A 17,099-nucleotide genomic window follows, 5' to 3' on the forward strand; every position below is an offset into this window, starting at 1 on the left:
CTTTCTCAGATTTGAAAACATATATTTGTTATCTAGGTAGCATGGCCATAACTGTCAGTCATCTTGATATCTCCAGTTCGGAATTTTTTTTAATGGTAAATATTCAAGGCAAATTGAACTAACCAATAGTTTGGCAGTGATTTTTTTTCCATCCCTCTTCAATCATTAATAAAGCATACTCCACATATAATTCAAGAACTGGCACAATTATTCATTCAGCTATGATAGCTGCAAACTTAGATGGACTATACAGAATAGCCAGCTTAAATTACTAGTGTCGATTAAGTCTATAGAGGTTGTGCAAATATGCCTTTGAAGGCCCGTTTGGAAAGCACTATTTGTGAATTATGTTTACAGTTGTGAAGACTGAGATTTCAGGAGGAAATAAAAAAAAGTAGCACAATAATATATTGCATTTAAGGAAAAGAATTTCCTCGAGTTTATGGGCATAAAATCAATGATTAAAACAAGAGGGAAAGAAACGAACTCTTCTTTAATACAGGGTATTCCCATTGCAAAGCTTTCTCCCAGGTCTTTCGCAACACCTTGGTTCTGGTTCTGCTGGGCAGCAGGGTATAAAGGATCTCTCCTCCTACAGGACAGACATTCCTGTTCTGTCTGTTGTCAACACACTGGAGGTGTATCTGAGCCATATGCCTGCTACATCCTCTCTCCTCTAGGAATGCACATAGCTACAAGGGTAGGAAGATGAATACATGCATCACTACAAGTCTTAGGAACTGGAACTAAGGAGTGAAGATGAAGATATAGCTTGTCACATTTGTTGACAGAGGGAAAAGAAAGGGAAAACAAATCAACTATTGTGGATAATTTATTCCTAAAATTTCAGTTTATACCATACCTTCTGTCCTGACCAGACTTGAGATCACCTTTTGTTTGTAGGGGAAAACAGCCAAACTGTGCTTATAATTCATCTTACCTGGGTATAACCAGTGGCTCCTGCTCAGAACAGTCACAAATAAGGCTAGCAGAGAAGTTTATGCACCCTCAAACAACAAGTGTCCAACTCTTCACCTGCTACTTCTGAAAACCTTTGCAATTTAAGGTCACATTATACGGATTGAGGTAGAACTTAGCTGATGAGAGTGTATAGAGGAAAATGATGAATTTAAAGCAAATATGATTTTTTTCCTATCCTCAACAGAGCCACTCAAAATTCAGTTGGTTGATCAGAGAGAGGGGTATCTAGACAGCAGAACCAGTAGAGTCCAGCAAGATTATTAAGCCAGGTTTCACAGGCCATGAAGCAGCTGTACTAGCTCCAGAGCCAACAAGAAGCCGCCAGCAATTTAGCTGATTTAAATCACTGCAGAGCCCCAGTCCCCAGCCAGCTCACATATCTCCAAACCACTCCCGCAGGCACAGATTTCTGGAGAACGCAAACGTTACACATGGCTACCCAAAATCAGCTCAAGGCCAGCGGGACTTACTGGCTTTGGCAAGCACCTCTACACTGCCCTTCCTAGCGGCTGGGGAATACTCATCACAGTACTGCCTTGCTTGAATGCATGGACCCAGCTGAGGCTCAGCACTGAGCTGAAGTTAATCAGCCCTTAAATCTGGAGTCCCTACTAAGAGCTACCTGGGGTTTATAAGGCCAACAGACTTAGCCCCATCCAAACACAGGGGCTACAGAGCCATGCAACCACCTTAGGTGATGCGGGAACACGGCCCAAACTTCAGCACAGGATGCCCAGCCACCCAGGAGGTACCAGACCCTGGGCACACATGCTCTTTGTACCTGTGCATGTAAGTGCCAGCCAGCCCAGAGCTGCACGGGGACTTCAGTGTGTCCCATGCTCCACGCATGACTGCAGAGAGCCTGGAGAGTCAGCTAGCACATAAGCAGCACTTGCTTTCTGGGGCTTTTTGGCTACCTGGAAATCCCTAAATGTGCTATTCTGCACTGCTAAGCTGATCTCATGCCTTTGGGCCACTTGCTGCCGAATGGGAAAGGCACTGGTGTCAAGCAGCTCTCCTGCAAAGGCTGTCCTGTGGCTGTGCCGAGCCAGGCTGACAGATGCTGCTGCCAAACCCAAGCCGGCTGTTCAGTGAGTTGCCCACACCCACAACACAGAGGTTATCCAGGGTTTTCTATTCTCTGGCATATCCCAAACTCCACCTTTCATTATCCTGAATAGAGCAGTTGACTGTTTTTCCTCTTACTTACTTCCCACCCGCTTCCTAACCTCAGTCTGGCACTTTCATTCCTCCAACTTGTGAAGTTATAAAGGACGAGAATATTTGTAGACTATTATACAAAGAGAATAAATCATACTGGAAGCTGTGATGGATAATGCTGACCACAATCTTTGAAGTTCCTGGTCTTCAATTTACTTACATTATAGTTTATACACAGGCTTAAGTGCTGGATTTCTAATATCACTCATCAAAGTTCAGCCAAACAAAATAGAATAAGCAAGGTGAACTACTCCTGGGAAGATAAACTGTCTGCAAGAATTTTTGATGCAAGTATGAGAACACCAAGAACTCACAGTTCTTCAAAAAATATGTACGGGTCTGGAATCCAAGGAGTTTCAGGTCTCTAAGATCGTATTTTAGAAAGTAAATTTTAATCAGGATTTGGTGGCTCAAGAGATTGGGTAATAGTATTTTAAAAAGCAAGTTATTAATCTCTGATCAACTAGAGGGTAAGGACTAAAGAGCATTTAAGGTCTCAAACAGCCCTGGGAACTAGCCAACTTAGTCTAATACTGTGGATGCTGACTATAGGTAGATTTTGGATTCTGTATTTTCTCATGCACAGTCCTCATGCTTATGAATAGCCTCCTCTAAATTTCACTAGAACTACTCCACTATCCTCCCCAAAATTCTGCATTACAGTTATGTCTACAAAGAGCCAACGGCTGTTTGATCCCAGGTTTGCTGATAACACTGTGCTGACAAGTACCTTGTTTCTCTGTTTTATTTCTAACTGCATCTATGTGTTGTTTCTCAATTACAAACTTCTGAAGGCAGAGACTTCAGATGACATATAGCGTCTAGCACACAAAGGATGCAGAGACTCATACCAATAAATTGTTACTTTGCAGGAAAACAGATTTCGATCATTGCTGACTTAAAGATCATTTAAAGATCTGAGATGCTCAGAAATTGAGGCTAGGCATATCTGAAGATACAGCTCCTAAGCTCCCTTCAACTAATCATAATATTGGATTGACTTTTGCTCTTTTGATTGTTTAAGACAGAATAAAAGAACAAGTAACAACTGGTGTGACATTGCTGAAGATAAAGTATCACCCATTCTAATTCTGCTAATACCTTGCTTACTCAAATTTTTGTTTGACTGCAACACGTCTCTGAGAGGATGTAATTATCTTGCTTCTTCCTTGTCTAAAGTTTCTAGTCCACTGACGTATTAGATTCCACCCAGCCACTATTTAGCCCTGTAAAAATAAAATACAGGCATGCACACTAAGAAGGAAGATCAAACTAGCCTGACTGCTTCTCAAAAAACCCAGAACAAAACAAAATCCAGCCTCCTATGTCAAACCTTATGTCACGTGCCTTTTTTACATAAGTCAGTTACTAAACACTGACTTCAGTAACAAATTTTATGTTTTCTTTTTATTTACAACATTTATTTATTTCCTCACTCCTCTTTGCCTCTTTATAGGCTTTTATAAAACCTCTGACAGCACTCTCTGGGGACCATTCCATTTGATTTACCAGTTTGCAACTAGTTTTGCCAGTGATTGATGCAATTCCTGCATTTGTTCATAAATTGCTTTATGAAATTTCAGAATATACACTGTTTCCAATATATAGTATCAAGCCTATAGAAGTAGTATGTTGTGAGCTTTTTTATAATTTGCTTGTATTTTCTTTGAAGGTAAACGGCACAGCAAAAGAGCATGTCTGTGTCTGATGTATATGGCACTCTCAGGACATTTCAAGTTGCGCTTTGCATGCAGTTGTTATGGTTTAAGAAGCAACTACTGTCTGACCTCTTTAGGGGCAACAGGAGAAACTTAATGAAAGAAAACATCCGAGAATTGTACAAAAATAAAGGGTTTTTTCTGCTCCTGCATGTCAAGTAAAAGCGGCATAAATCATTTTTCTAGATCAGAAGTTGAGAGATTTTATTAGCTTGTGCTACTGACCTGTGCAGACAGCTTTCTGGCACAATTTTCACAACTTGTTTACAGTATCACCTCAGTTATCCAGAACTTCTTGTTATCCCCACAAGGGTCAAATTCCTGACATGTATTAATTACGCTGAAAATTGCCCTGGATTACTTGAAACCTGAAATAACTGAACCTATTCACCATCCTCCCTTTTAAATAACAGAGGACATACTGTATAGTGGTGCTAGTACTCTGTGGCTGATCCCTGTAACTCCAGAAATTAATACACAAACGTCACACTTCTTATCTAGCAGGTCTGTCAGCCTTGGTCTGAAAACCAGGCTCAAGAGGCAGAGAGTGTTTATAGCATGGTCCTACTCACTGCTGTGGGCTGCGGAGCAGGAGATAGGAAGGACAGGAAGGTTAAAACCAAAAACCACCAACCAGCATTCCTGATCCACGCACTGCCGGCCAAGGAAACAGAGCTACTTCACAGTTCAGCCCTTCCTAGTTGCCAGAACGACCTTGGATCCCTCCCGTAGTTAGCCAAGGACTAGCTGCTGCCTGCACGGTAAGTATACGTCCCACTGACACTTGAGCTTTTACAGTTGTGGCTACATCTCCCTATGCCCATCACTGGAAAATCAGGCCTGCAGCTTCTCCCTGAAGGAGCTTACCAAGCACCTTCACAGGAACCTCTACATCTGCATTATCGGGGCTTGAATGCAAAGATGAGGATGAAAAAACCTCCTGGCAACTCACACATTCAGCCAACAGCAGGCATTAGCTCTAAGATCCCTAATGCTGTTGCTAGGCAGGAGTGGTAAAGTTAGAATTGGTTTTGGAAAAAACAGCAAGCCTCCTTCCAACCAAACTAGAAACAGTATTCAGAGGACAACAGCAACAAGGCAGCTTTCATTAAGAGAAGGTATTAGAAATATCCAGGAACACTTGGTAACACCCATGGGATTTGTCGGCTGTGCAGCCAAGGCACACATCACCTAACCAACCCAAGAGTTATAAAAGGCAAGAAGCAAGAGCACCAGCAGCCCAGGCTATCAGTTTAAGGCCTGAAGCTTGTTACCCCACAACAGGTGCAAAGAGGAGACTCACATCTGGCACTTGGTCCAACGTGTCTCCCAACACACTGATACGACTTTGCAACACACCAAGTCAAGTATCATCTCTCTAGATGTTGCAGTAAAAGTAGAGCAAATAATACCAACATTACCACTAAAAAGGAAAAGAAAGGGGAAGGGGGGAAAAGCATAATATTTACCATTGGCCTTATGGGGAAACACAAGCTTGATTCTAAATCATGCATGAGAACTAGTACAATTCAAAGAGAAAAGCCACGGTGATGAAGGAGCGTACAGAATGGACTGAAAAAAGCTGAGCTGAGCTCAGTACACACTTGGATGCATGCACACATTTAGCAAGTTCAATAGTCTCTCTTGAAAAGTCTGAAAAGAGAACTCCCTTTCACATGTTTCACAGTAATAAATCAGCATACTCTATTGCCCCAAACAGAAACAGACATTCTCCATCTAAGTAACAGTGCTTCCTGCATGAAGATGAGGAGGCAGAAGTAAACAAAGAAGTGGCAATAGAAAGAACTTTAACAAAAGGACACCACTTCAGATAGCTGAGGATTGCTTCTGCATTGCACTATTAATTTCCTAGACTGTTAGTTATATTGCTAATCCAGCAATAAATGTGTAATTCTCCTACTAAACTGCAGGACTGATTTCTACATAGTATCACAAGGCTATTCAGCTTTCAAAAGGTTAATAGTTAATGGCTTTGATGTCCCTCAGTCAGATAGTTCAGCCTACCACTGTATTTTGCCCAAGCAATTAACTAAGCTGCTTCCTCTGCAACATTAATTTTAACAGGTTTACAATAGTATCATTAGACCTCTGGACATTTAAGAGGAAGTGCATTACAATTGGAAAGTACCGTGCCAAGCAGGAAGCAAGTGGCTTTAATCCAGGAGCACTGAGGAATGCAGAAGGCAAGGAGACTTCAGTGTCACATATTTCAGCCTCTATGAACTCTTGACAGCAGCACCGGACTACAGAATTTTACTGGACTCTTAAACCAAAGAAATCACTACACACAGATTTAGTTTTCCACTAGTTTGCTTTTTTGCTTGTTTGCTTTAAGCCAGGGAAACAACTGCAATGTGATCTTTGGAGCGAGACACGTTCCATCATCTGCATTCAGCACGTAGGCTCCTGCTAGCGACATGCACATCATCTGACAGAAATCCACTTACAGCGCCCGGAAAGGTTTTCAACATAGAAACAGTCCGAACAGTTGCTAGCAGACGTAAACTGCAACAGACTTCACCAAGTTGATTCGCAGCCAGGAAGGGGATTAGAGACAGCATTCTTCTGCCACCATCTTCAGCCCAAGGGCCAGGGTCACAGCAGACCATTGCTAACTCATGCTTGCTCCCTTTCCACAAGAGAAAGTAACTGGAAGCCTGAGCTTCCCTGACCCATTTTGAGGTGGCAGATCTGTCAGTCTGACCACACTGTGGAAACTTTTGTTCCCACTCACCTCTCATGGATTGTTCAGGTTAAGAGCTATTGGGAAGGCACCCTCCCCTTTCACATCTCTAGTGCTACTGTTACCCGGTAATCAACATTCTCCAGATTTTATCACATGGATTTTACGGGAAGCAGCACCCGCCTCTCAGATGCTGTGAGAATGCAGGATAGCAGTAAGCACAGCAAATATTCCTGCTCTGGTCAACTGAATTTAGCTCTCTCTCAAATAAATACTGGCATCTAGCTGTTCCCTGCACCAGAGGCTACATGTCACTTGAAAAAGACAGTTGAGGATCAGAGACGGTATTTATAGCACAGACCTACAGACTCCAACCTGAGAGAGGCTTTCCAGAATTAGGGACTGAGAGTACTACTAAGTATAGTTTTAAACACAGACAACCTTTAGACGAGGGAGTTCGGGATGAGACTTTCCCAGGTTCCCATGTCCTTCAATTGTGGTCAGTAACTTAAGGGCTGCATATGAGTGCACACTATTGCCTCAGACAGGACTGCAAACTCCCTAGCTGCAGTTTCAGAACTACTTTAAACTGACCAAATGAAACCACCTTCCCCAACTTGGTGAGCTTCTTCCTTCCCTCCTGCCCACACTCCTGCTCACATGGTTAGATACCGTAAGATAGAGGAGAAGGGTATTCTTCAGCCAGATTAGTTGCCCACTCCAGCTCATAGCCTTATGAGTGCTAGCGCTGGCATTGTAGAAGGCATAGGAAAGTCAAATTCAGAGCAGCTGAAAGCAACCATAGCCTCCGGTGTAGTTTTTCTTGTTAAGGACAAAAGCTGATACTTTTAGCCTCAAGGCATAGATGCTTGTATCTTTGATTATTTTATGTGTGCTGACCTAAACACATGCAGCACAGAAGCTCGGTGCTTCTTTTCATATCCTCATTGGCAAACATCGATTTTGCAACAGAAGTTACCCCAAAATTGCAGGTGCCTGGATACAACTCAAATAGTGCCACATTCATCACAGGACACAGGTGACACATTCGCAGACTCAGGGCATCCAACTCCTCCACTGAACACTCCTGAAGATGGTACGTGCCTCCAGAGTATGTGGTATTTGCCCAACTACTGGGAGAAGTCATAAGCTTCAACAGTGGGATTTGTCCTGAAGAGTTTAAGTCATTGTGCCCAGGAGGCCTTTTGTTTCTAAGACAACAGCTGTAGGAAGGTACCTAATTCTTCACTTCATTTACTGCAGTCCTAAGCTACATAGCAAATGGTGTTTTGTTTGTTAAACTATCATTTTTTTTTCCTGATACTTAGAGATTATTCTTCAAAATCTTGCCATTTCTGAAATACTCAACAAAAGTCAGTAAACCAATGTAATACAAGTCATGGCTGAACTTGCAGAAGGACACTTGAGGATCTGAAAGCAAATCTAAACATTAATCCATTGGGCAACCTGCATTTTCCATGGGTACAAAATGAGCTCCTCCTAGAAGTCAGCTGCGCTTCTCAACCTGGGGACAGACTGTCATTTATAGTAAAGGTTAATGCCACGATAAGGGCAAGTTCACATTTCAGCTGCCTAACATTAGGGCTTGCAGCTTTTTCTTTATGCCATTTTCATATGTTATCTCTGGAATCTTTCACTTTATTAAACCTCCTACATCCAAAAAAAAAGATAACAATCATTACACTAAGCCTGTATTTATATAGATTTATAAATAACATCTTTGTGAAGTCACTTGACAGCCCCAGAACAGGTAGACTCTTTGCTTTTTTCAAGCACTTTTTTCTAAAGCATCGTAGTTGGCTTTCCCTTTTCAAGACTGGGCAATAAAACAGTGTCTGTGTAAAACAAACAAACAAAAGATTCAAAAACAAGATCCTCTGCAGTGACCATCCTCTCCTGGTTTTAACACAGGAAAGGTTCCCCTTACCTCTGGATTTGCATATCAACATTTAAATTTATTCAATGTGAATAAAGCTAATTATAAACCTATTAATTAAAGCCAGGGTTGAAGACTTAAGTTGGGAAAGCAGTCTAAAAACAGACTGTGAATGACACAGGAATGCCTGTGATATTTTTGTAAGTGTTATTTATTATTTGTATTAACATACTGTCTAGGAGTCCTGGCCACAGAGCAGAACTCACAGGGTGAGGTGTTAGACAAAAACAGACTAGCAGATGATCCTTGCCACAAAGAGCTTACACATATTATTAGCATTTGGCCAAACCAAGTCATGACATTCTCAGCAGCAGAGCTCAGCAGGCCCAGGGCACAGCTTAAGCTGACTGTGAAACTGCTGCACCTTTGAATCCTAACCAGTCTAATTTGGGAACAGGTCTCAACAACATAATAAGTTTGCATCTGTCCCCAGCAGCTATGGTTCACAGCTGTCCTTCATGTGTGTCCTACAAACCTTTACCCATCCTGACCCAATGAGGACTGTTCGGGGTGCTCTGGGTGCTAAAGGAGATATTCAGCTTATAACAAGGGACAAATTCCCAGACACTGGCAGAAAGGGACAAGTAGTGGTCCCAGACAACAAACAGCTTAGCCTATTAAGTGCACTGTAAGCACTGCAGCCAAGGAAGCATCCAGAAGAAGAAGAAGAGACTTAAGGCCAGCAGTGAGGTTGATCTGCAGAAGGCCTGGCCGAGTGCTGGCTGGGGCCGGTGGTGCAGGAAGCACACAGAAACCGTGGAGGGGTCAACAGTGGCTGATTCAGAAGCAAACAAGGTGTCCCTCCACGTTTCACCTCCAGCCATCATAAACGCAACACTCCAGCTGGTAGCTGAGGACAGAAGGGACCATTCATGGATGTTAAGGACAGCTCCTAAGCCTGAGAGGGATGATGAACAGGAAGACTACTAAGGATCTGGCTGAGCTCACTTCTTGGAGGGTGTGCTTTATATCTAAATGTAGCTCAGACCATCAAAAGCAAATAAACAAGGTGGGGTCATTTACCTCCCTTTGGGCTTTTTTGGTAGTTCATGTCTTTTATTAATTTCCTATTATTTCAGTCTCTCCTACATCCATACATCAAGTTAGAGTTCAGACTAGGAAGCCTGGGCAACACAGTCTGAACCCAAGTGCAGCAGTGGAATATGTCTCCAGCACATATGCTACTGTCAGATTGGTGATTAGTTTCCAGCATCAAAAGTATGAGAGTTTTGGAGCCAAATCCAACACCAGAGCAAGCACATAGATTTTAACCAATAAAAAATAAAATGAGATGGCAGTGTTGTGTTTTGCATTTGACCCGCTAGTTTTTCTCTAAATGAGAGGAAAGCAGTGCTTTCTGGATAGCATTTGCATGGTTAATTGGAAGCAATAAAAACCTTCAATCCAGTCTGAAAAAACACAACTGAATTTTAATGTAAAGTTTTAGTTTCTATTGGTTTGCATCTGATTTTTTCCCCACCAACACTGCTTCCCCTATGCTTCCTGCCAGATTTGAATTGATGGCTGTTTTCCTCTTCTGCAATGAATTAACTACAGCATCACTGTAGATTGTTCCACACAGACTCTGTTTACAAACAGCCTGGTTAGGAAACACCTGTTAGTTTACTTTTGTATTCTTCACGAAACTTAAAAATGTTTGTGAGCACAGCATACAGCTAAATTCATTAAACAGGAATTTTATAAGGTAATTCTGTCCAGCTCAGATGACACCAAAACAAATAGGCAGGAAATTCTAAATGAAAAATTAATTCAAAGGCAGAGTCTAGAAAGCTGGGGGGGTGAAGAGGGTTTGTGTGTAAAAAAACAACCAACCAACCAACACAAGCATACAAGGACACAATGACACAAGTTGAGGGGGTTTTGTGTTGTTTTTTTTTTTTTTTTTTTCCCTCTGGTTTTTTTTTTTTTTGCTTGTTTGTTTGTTGTTTTGGTTTTTTTGTTTGTTTGGTTGGTTTTGTTTTTTTAAATGTTACTGTTTTAGTGAAGGGATTCAATATATATTACAGTGCATGATGAGCCAAAGTACATGGTGCTACTCCGAACCACTGGCCAGACACTAAGTATTGTTCTGGTCAAATATTCAAATATCAGAACTGAAGGCTGGCACAGGAGATATAGAGAAGCCAATTACCATCTAGCAAGGAAGATCCACAGAAACCATGGCAGAATGGTTTGCACAGCATTTTGCTATGATGTTCACAAGTTGCTTTCCATCAATATTCACAAAAATGATTTGGGGATGTGAATGTCAAGAACTTACTGTTTTTAGACAGTTAGGAAATTGTGCTTCTGTTTATTTCACATGTACCACAACCTACACAGCAAGACTTTTTTATGGATACAATTGTTCTGGCAAATGAATTTGTCCAGAAGCAAGTACAAAATAAAGAAACAGAAATTATCATGTATTATGAATCTAGATATTAAAATAGCAGCAGGCTCTTTCTAGAAAGTACTACAAAGGATTGAAGTGAGAGTGAGAAGTTAAAAGGAAGACTGAGAAGATGATTTTTTAAGGAAATAAAATATAATTGTAATACTGACATATGAGTGGAAAGAATCATAAAAATAAATCATATCAGTTAAATTTCCATGTATTTCTCTATTTTCTCCAATTACTTTTTATTCTGTGAAACACACTATATTTGGATCTCGTATTTTTATTTTCAGGTTCATAATTGCATGAAAAAAGAAAGATCTCATTTGCTGAACTTAATTAGAAGCACAATCTCCTGAAAGCTAATACAATGATGAAATTTCTTTGAGACATCATACGACATCAAAAAAATACTGGAATTTATGCAACAGTACAGCATAAGAGAAAATTATCAGCACCAGCAGACAGGTAGCTATTCTTAATAATGTTCATAGCAAGTTCCCAGAGAGCACTTTGCCAAGAGAAACTTCCTAGGAAAATAATCACTGAAAAAAACCCACCTTGTTTTCAAATGAATGAGCTTTTTTAACCAGCACATTACTGTTCTGTTCATCTTGGTGCAATAGCCATGCAACCAGGTGACATTTGCAGAGCTACTTTTTCCATTGCTAAATCATACAAATGTCACAAAGTTGAGTACCGTACACAAGCTGAAAACGGGATGCCACAGTAAACAGATTTTTATTCAGTAGTGCTGAAATATGAGCCAAGATCCAAGCTAAAGTTCAGCCCTCCAACTTTGTCTTGACTACTTCCTACTATTATATGTGAGATTCTTTCACACAGCCTCTGAAGTAAGTGTCTGAGCTCCTGGGGGGATTGTTCAAGGAACTGAAGTAATGCTATAAACTCTCCTAAACCCTGTCAAACAAAAGATAAGGCAGAAACCTTTTATTTTCTCACAGAGTGACATTATTCAGGGACAGGAAGGAAAAACTAGATTATTTTTTTAAGGGAAAAAGATGGTCAACATACAGTGGTTAGCATTACAGAGCAAAGCTTATCTATAATGATGCTGGAAAGTTTTGATTTCTATAGAATTAAATATATAATAAGGCATAGTTGTACAAAATTGCAATTAGTAGAAACCTTAAAAATTAGCTGTGCCCTCTGTGAACATCATACAAAAATGAAAGAAACAAACAGCAACTCACTGAAAAAAAATGCTGGTTTTATAAAAATCACTTACATGTTAGTTATATTCATTGTACTCTAATAAGCCATCTGTATATGACTTCTGCAGCTTCAGATGGTCTTTTAATCAATAACTCAGCCAAAACACTTTTCCAGACTTACACAATTAAATACATGAAATGATGCTTCTGGAAAACTGACAGTATTAAAATAAAGATGTTCGGTACCGATCTCTCACATGAGAAGATTTCTTCTGGCAACACAGCTCTTTCAGCAAAACCTGTTATTCCTACCCAGGTTTAATAAGTTCTTTGGATGTTTTGTGAATTTGTTTTTTGGTGGGAGCATTAACTTTCCAGATTAATGAATACTGAACAGGAATGTAAGTCTGAATACCAAAGTATTGGTCCTACATTTTATTTCATTAAAGCAATGTATCATTTCTGCTGTGATAACAGAAACAGTCGGCACTTCTGGAGATCAAAGCAAATTACAAACAAGTCTGCCAAGCTGAACATATGTAATTCTATATATAATGCTGCATACAATCCACATCCTGACTTAGACTTGCAACTAGACAAAGATCATCTTTGTGTATTTATATGGCCTGTGCTTAGTTCAGTGGTGTGCAGATCCTCGAGTCCTTACTTTAACACTACAACACCATAACCAATAAATTTTGCTTACACGATTGGTGTTCTGGTATACAAAAGTTCTGCAGATAAGCCATTCCTTCAAACCATATGAGGAAGTCACTGGTAAGAATTTCAGAGTAACTGCAGATTCATCTAGCTTTAAACACCAGGAAAGATTTGAAGAATTCAATCTGTCAACACTAGACCAGTTATACATAATACTTCACAGCAGTGTTATGAGAAGTCACTCAAACATGAAATACAGGCAAAATTTTACACGTGATAATACTCCCAGATGAACACCTCAGCATGTCTCCAATACGGGCTTCAAGTTTACTGTTACTTTCCTTCAATAAAGCATACTTCTTCGTTTGTCCTTACAATAACAAAGGAGAAAAACTGAGTATCATCTGGAGAATTAGACTCAAGTAGACATTTTGTAGAGCTACATAATATATGACTGTTTGTGTCTCTAGAGGTTAAAGATGAAACAAAAGGCACTTTGAGTACTTCACAATTACTCATAAGTTTTAGCTCCAACTCTGTAAAAAAGAAAACCTACCTATTTGTTTACTAGTGAACTAAATCCTTATTCTATCAACTATGGGAAGAAAATAATTAATTAATTCTGTTAGAATGACTAAGTTACGCTTTTTAGGCAGCAGCAATATCTAGGAGTTCAAAAGCATGTATCTCACGCAAGGCAGAAAAGCACTGCAGCTTTCACAGTATTTCTACATGTGCTGGAGGAAATCACACTCACTGGGGTGAAATAACTGGAAAGAAGTAACTATATGCTATGTCAAGCCAACCAAAGCTAAGATAATAAAGAAAAATTGGCAATAAATAAAGGAATGTGTCTCATATGTGGTCAACTAACTAGGAGGTATAACTGCTTCTGGACTGCAGTGTCGCTATTTTTTTTTTTTTTTTTTTTCAGACAACAGGCATGGTACAGGTAAGAGAAGAGAAAAAGATATATCCTGTGTTCATACTCCTGATGCCTGTACTTTAAAATAATACACCACAAATACAGATAACAGACTAGAACAGTTGATCATTTAAACTCACATGTGATCCTTAAAACATCTACTTAAAACTGTATGCAAAAATGACAAGAAAAGTCAGCAGGTATGGAACCAGACACCTTTGAAAGCAAGGGGATGTTTGGATGGTCTGTTTTGTCTGGAGCAATTCATTCACAGAACAGTAGATAAAAGAACACATTGGTAATGCTCAAGAAGCCAGAAGCACCAGTGAACATTTTTAATAGCCTAATCATTTTTTAGGAACAATATTTAGAAAAGTAACTACTGAAGGTAAGTAGAGGACACAGGTAGAGAGGTAAAAAAGTCACTTTCCAACACAAAAAATATCTGCTGTGTCATCAATAACCTGAACCCCGCTTTTTTTTGGTAATGTTTTGAAGATATACATCTTGCAAGAGAGATTTATCTCAAGGAATGAGAAAAATACACACACATAATTACTTTTTCTATGTCCTTCCTACTACAACCACCTTACCTTTGGGATTGTACATACAAATAAGAAAAAAACCAATGTAATTCAATATCATCCTCTTAAAACAGTCATAACAAAAATTGAGTCTTTGCTGAAAGGGAGCCAAGGAAAAGAAAACTGCACTATTGGTATCTTTTGCAGCTGTTTATATCAAATATTCCTTTCAAATAGGACTGCATAGGAATAAAGCTAGATGGGTTTTAGAGGCAAAAGAAAGGCATACAAAGAAACTTTAGAGAAAGGGTGGTGGGCATCACAAATTAAATACTGAAACTAGGCAGTATTCATGCAGAAATATGCCTGTCAATCTACAGGTTGAAGGAACCAGCCTCAAAGGCCATGTAATAACATTATAGAACCAATTTAAAAATTAATGTAACATGGTCTCTAATATACTGAAACTTTTTAATGTGGTTTATATAAACGAACGTTAACCTCAGCTATCAACAAGTAATACATTCTGAATCTTACACAACTCTAGTAGCTGTGCAATGTGAGTGGTGCCAGAACAGAAAGGAACCACAACATATAAATACATCATTAGTTTAAATCAAGGATGGCCACCTTTCACATGCTCAGGGGCCCCTTTATTCCCAGCCACATCTCAAGGTAAAATCAATCCAGCCATGTTTCTATGTGGTTAATCTTGTTAGACCCAAACCCCATTCATACCCCCACATTCTTCTCCAACAGCAGGCACAGGACTGGGCCACCCCTTAAGGCGACCTCCTGAGAGCCTACGGGCTGTCAGTGCGTCCTCTGTGGTCTTCCTTGCTTATAACAGATTATGGCCAACTTTTACTCTGCCCTTAAAGTCAACATGAAAGTGCTCCCTAGACAGTCCTGCAATGAATGTTATCTGCAGACTGTGGTATTTTGGGGAAAGAGAAAAATGAGACAAAATATACAAGTACAGTTTTATTTCTTTCCAAAAAACTATCTTTTTGTGGTGACAGCTTCTAATGCATACATTCCAGTCTTTCTAAAGCTAGGACCACAACTGGAAGATGACATATAACCAAGGAGATAGTCTTCCTCTAAAAATACACTCTGCTTCTTGAATACTGCCCACTTCCGAAATAAAGACTGGAAGGTTTTACAGTGAACTACACAGAGTTGAGATTTTGGAGGGACTATCTGAGTTTAGCAGGTTAGAAAAATTCAAATTACAAAAATAATTGCTATCTGAATCACACAGCCAAATTCAAGGTGAAAAAAGCAGCTCTGAAAGATTTTTCTCCATTTGATATACTCACCAAACCTGCAATGGGGGTCGGTAGTCTATTGATCTTTTTTACCAATCCTGGCTTTATTGCATTCAGCAACCTGTTACAAGAAAAGAGTATTTATGAGTAGCAAGTCACAAAAATCTAAATTATCAAACACTTGTCCCCAGCACAAAAGGATTTCAGTTCAGCTAGAAAGGAAGTCTCCCCTCTTTCCCCTCCTGAAAACACATGTGTGTATCCAAAGTGCCACCGCTGAAATGAAGAAAGACTAGGAGAAAAAATAACTACAGCATAGTATCTCAACAATATTTATTCTATAGCCTAAATTGATCTAGATCATATCAGTCTTGGCAGGCTCTGGGTGAATTTTGTCACATCACTCTGCCTCTCTTGCCTAGAGACAGATCATGGCTGGAAGGGCCTTCGAGCAGAAGCCCAGAAGGTATTCGGGTATCACCACAACTTGGGAAGGACAGTGGTAGTTTCTGCACTGCAGGAAAGTGAGAAAGAACATACGCTTTATGGGTGGCCTGTCTATTTTTCTGCATCTGTACTTGAAATTAAATGTCATCCTTGCATACGTTGTGGAGAACTGAGGTCCCCATAAAACATAAATGTGAGAAGACAAATAAAAAGGAAGTCCAAAAAAACCCCCACCTTATCATGAAATGATCATTAGGCCAGTGATACCACAGTTGAACACTGTTCAGTGTCCAAAGATTAGCAACTCCTCCCAAACAAAGTTCCCAACCACCCATGAACAAGCTATGAGAAGTGCTGACACGTCTTATTGTTAGAATATTCCAAAAAGTAACCAAGCCTCTAAAAGTGAGGAATTTTTATTATAAAATCCTGTTGCAACAAACACTGTTTCTTTACCACCCTTCCCCCAAGAGAAAACCCTTATGCCTTTTATCCAAAGAAAAATTCAACCAGTCCCATCCATTGGGAAGAAAATCATCAGGACAAGATACTTCAAGATCTTCAAAGAGAAACAAAGATGTCTGATAATTTAAAACTCTTTAAAAATGGGAATAGCCACAATGGAAGACGGCAATCTCACTTTGTGCTGGCACTGTCTCCATTCAAGGACTGACTTTTCTGGCAGCCTACTGTGGTGGTAAAATTATTATATTTAATAATTAAGAGGTCTGGCTAGGAGGTTTATCCTAATTAAAAGAATATTCCTTTCAACTAAAAGCTAACAGTCTGATTGTTTCCAACTCCCAGCTCCACCAAAAGCCAGCTGTCCATAGTGTCATGTTATTTACCCTTTGATTCCTTCTTAGGACTGTGGCAATTAGCAAGCTCATTAAGGAGTCCATTCCTCTCAGGGGTGGATACCTGGCTTTGTTAACACTGAAATTATTGCTCTTCATCACCTCCTCCTCTTTTTCCCCTGAAAGAACATATAGGTTAGATCTCTGCAATCACTTGTAAAACAGGGGAGCAGAAGGAGAGATGCTATTCTAAATGTTCTCTATGATAACAGTTGTTAAAGCTTCTGTCCAACCTGTCCTAAATTGTACTTGTGTTATTAC

General features: G+C 39.9%; 1 protein-coding gene across 1 annotated transcript in view; it reads right to left on the reverse strand.

The window, feature by feature from the left end:
• LIMCH1 (LIM and calponin homology domains 1) overlaps positions 1-17,099 on the reverse strand; it is a 186,231-nt gene that overhangs the window by 88,362 nt on the left and 80,770 nt on the right. Inside the window, 1 exon segment of the mRNA XM_042808440.1 lies at positions 15,586-15,655. Coding sequence (XP_042664374.1) covers positions 15,586-15,655 — 70 coding nt within the window.

Source organism: Tyto alba, unplaced genomic scaffold, assembly GCF_018691265.1.
Source record: "Tyto alba isolate M040663 unplaced genomic scaffold, T.alba_DEE_v4.0 Super-Scaffold_6, whole genome shotgun sequence".
NCBI lineage: Eukaryota > Metazoa > Chordata > Aves > Strigiformes > Tytonidae > Tyto > Tyto alba.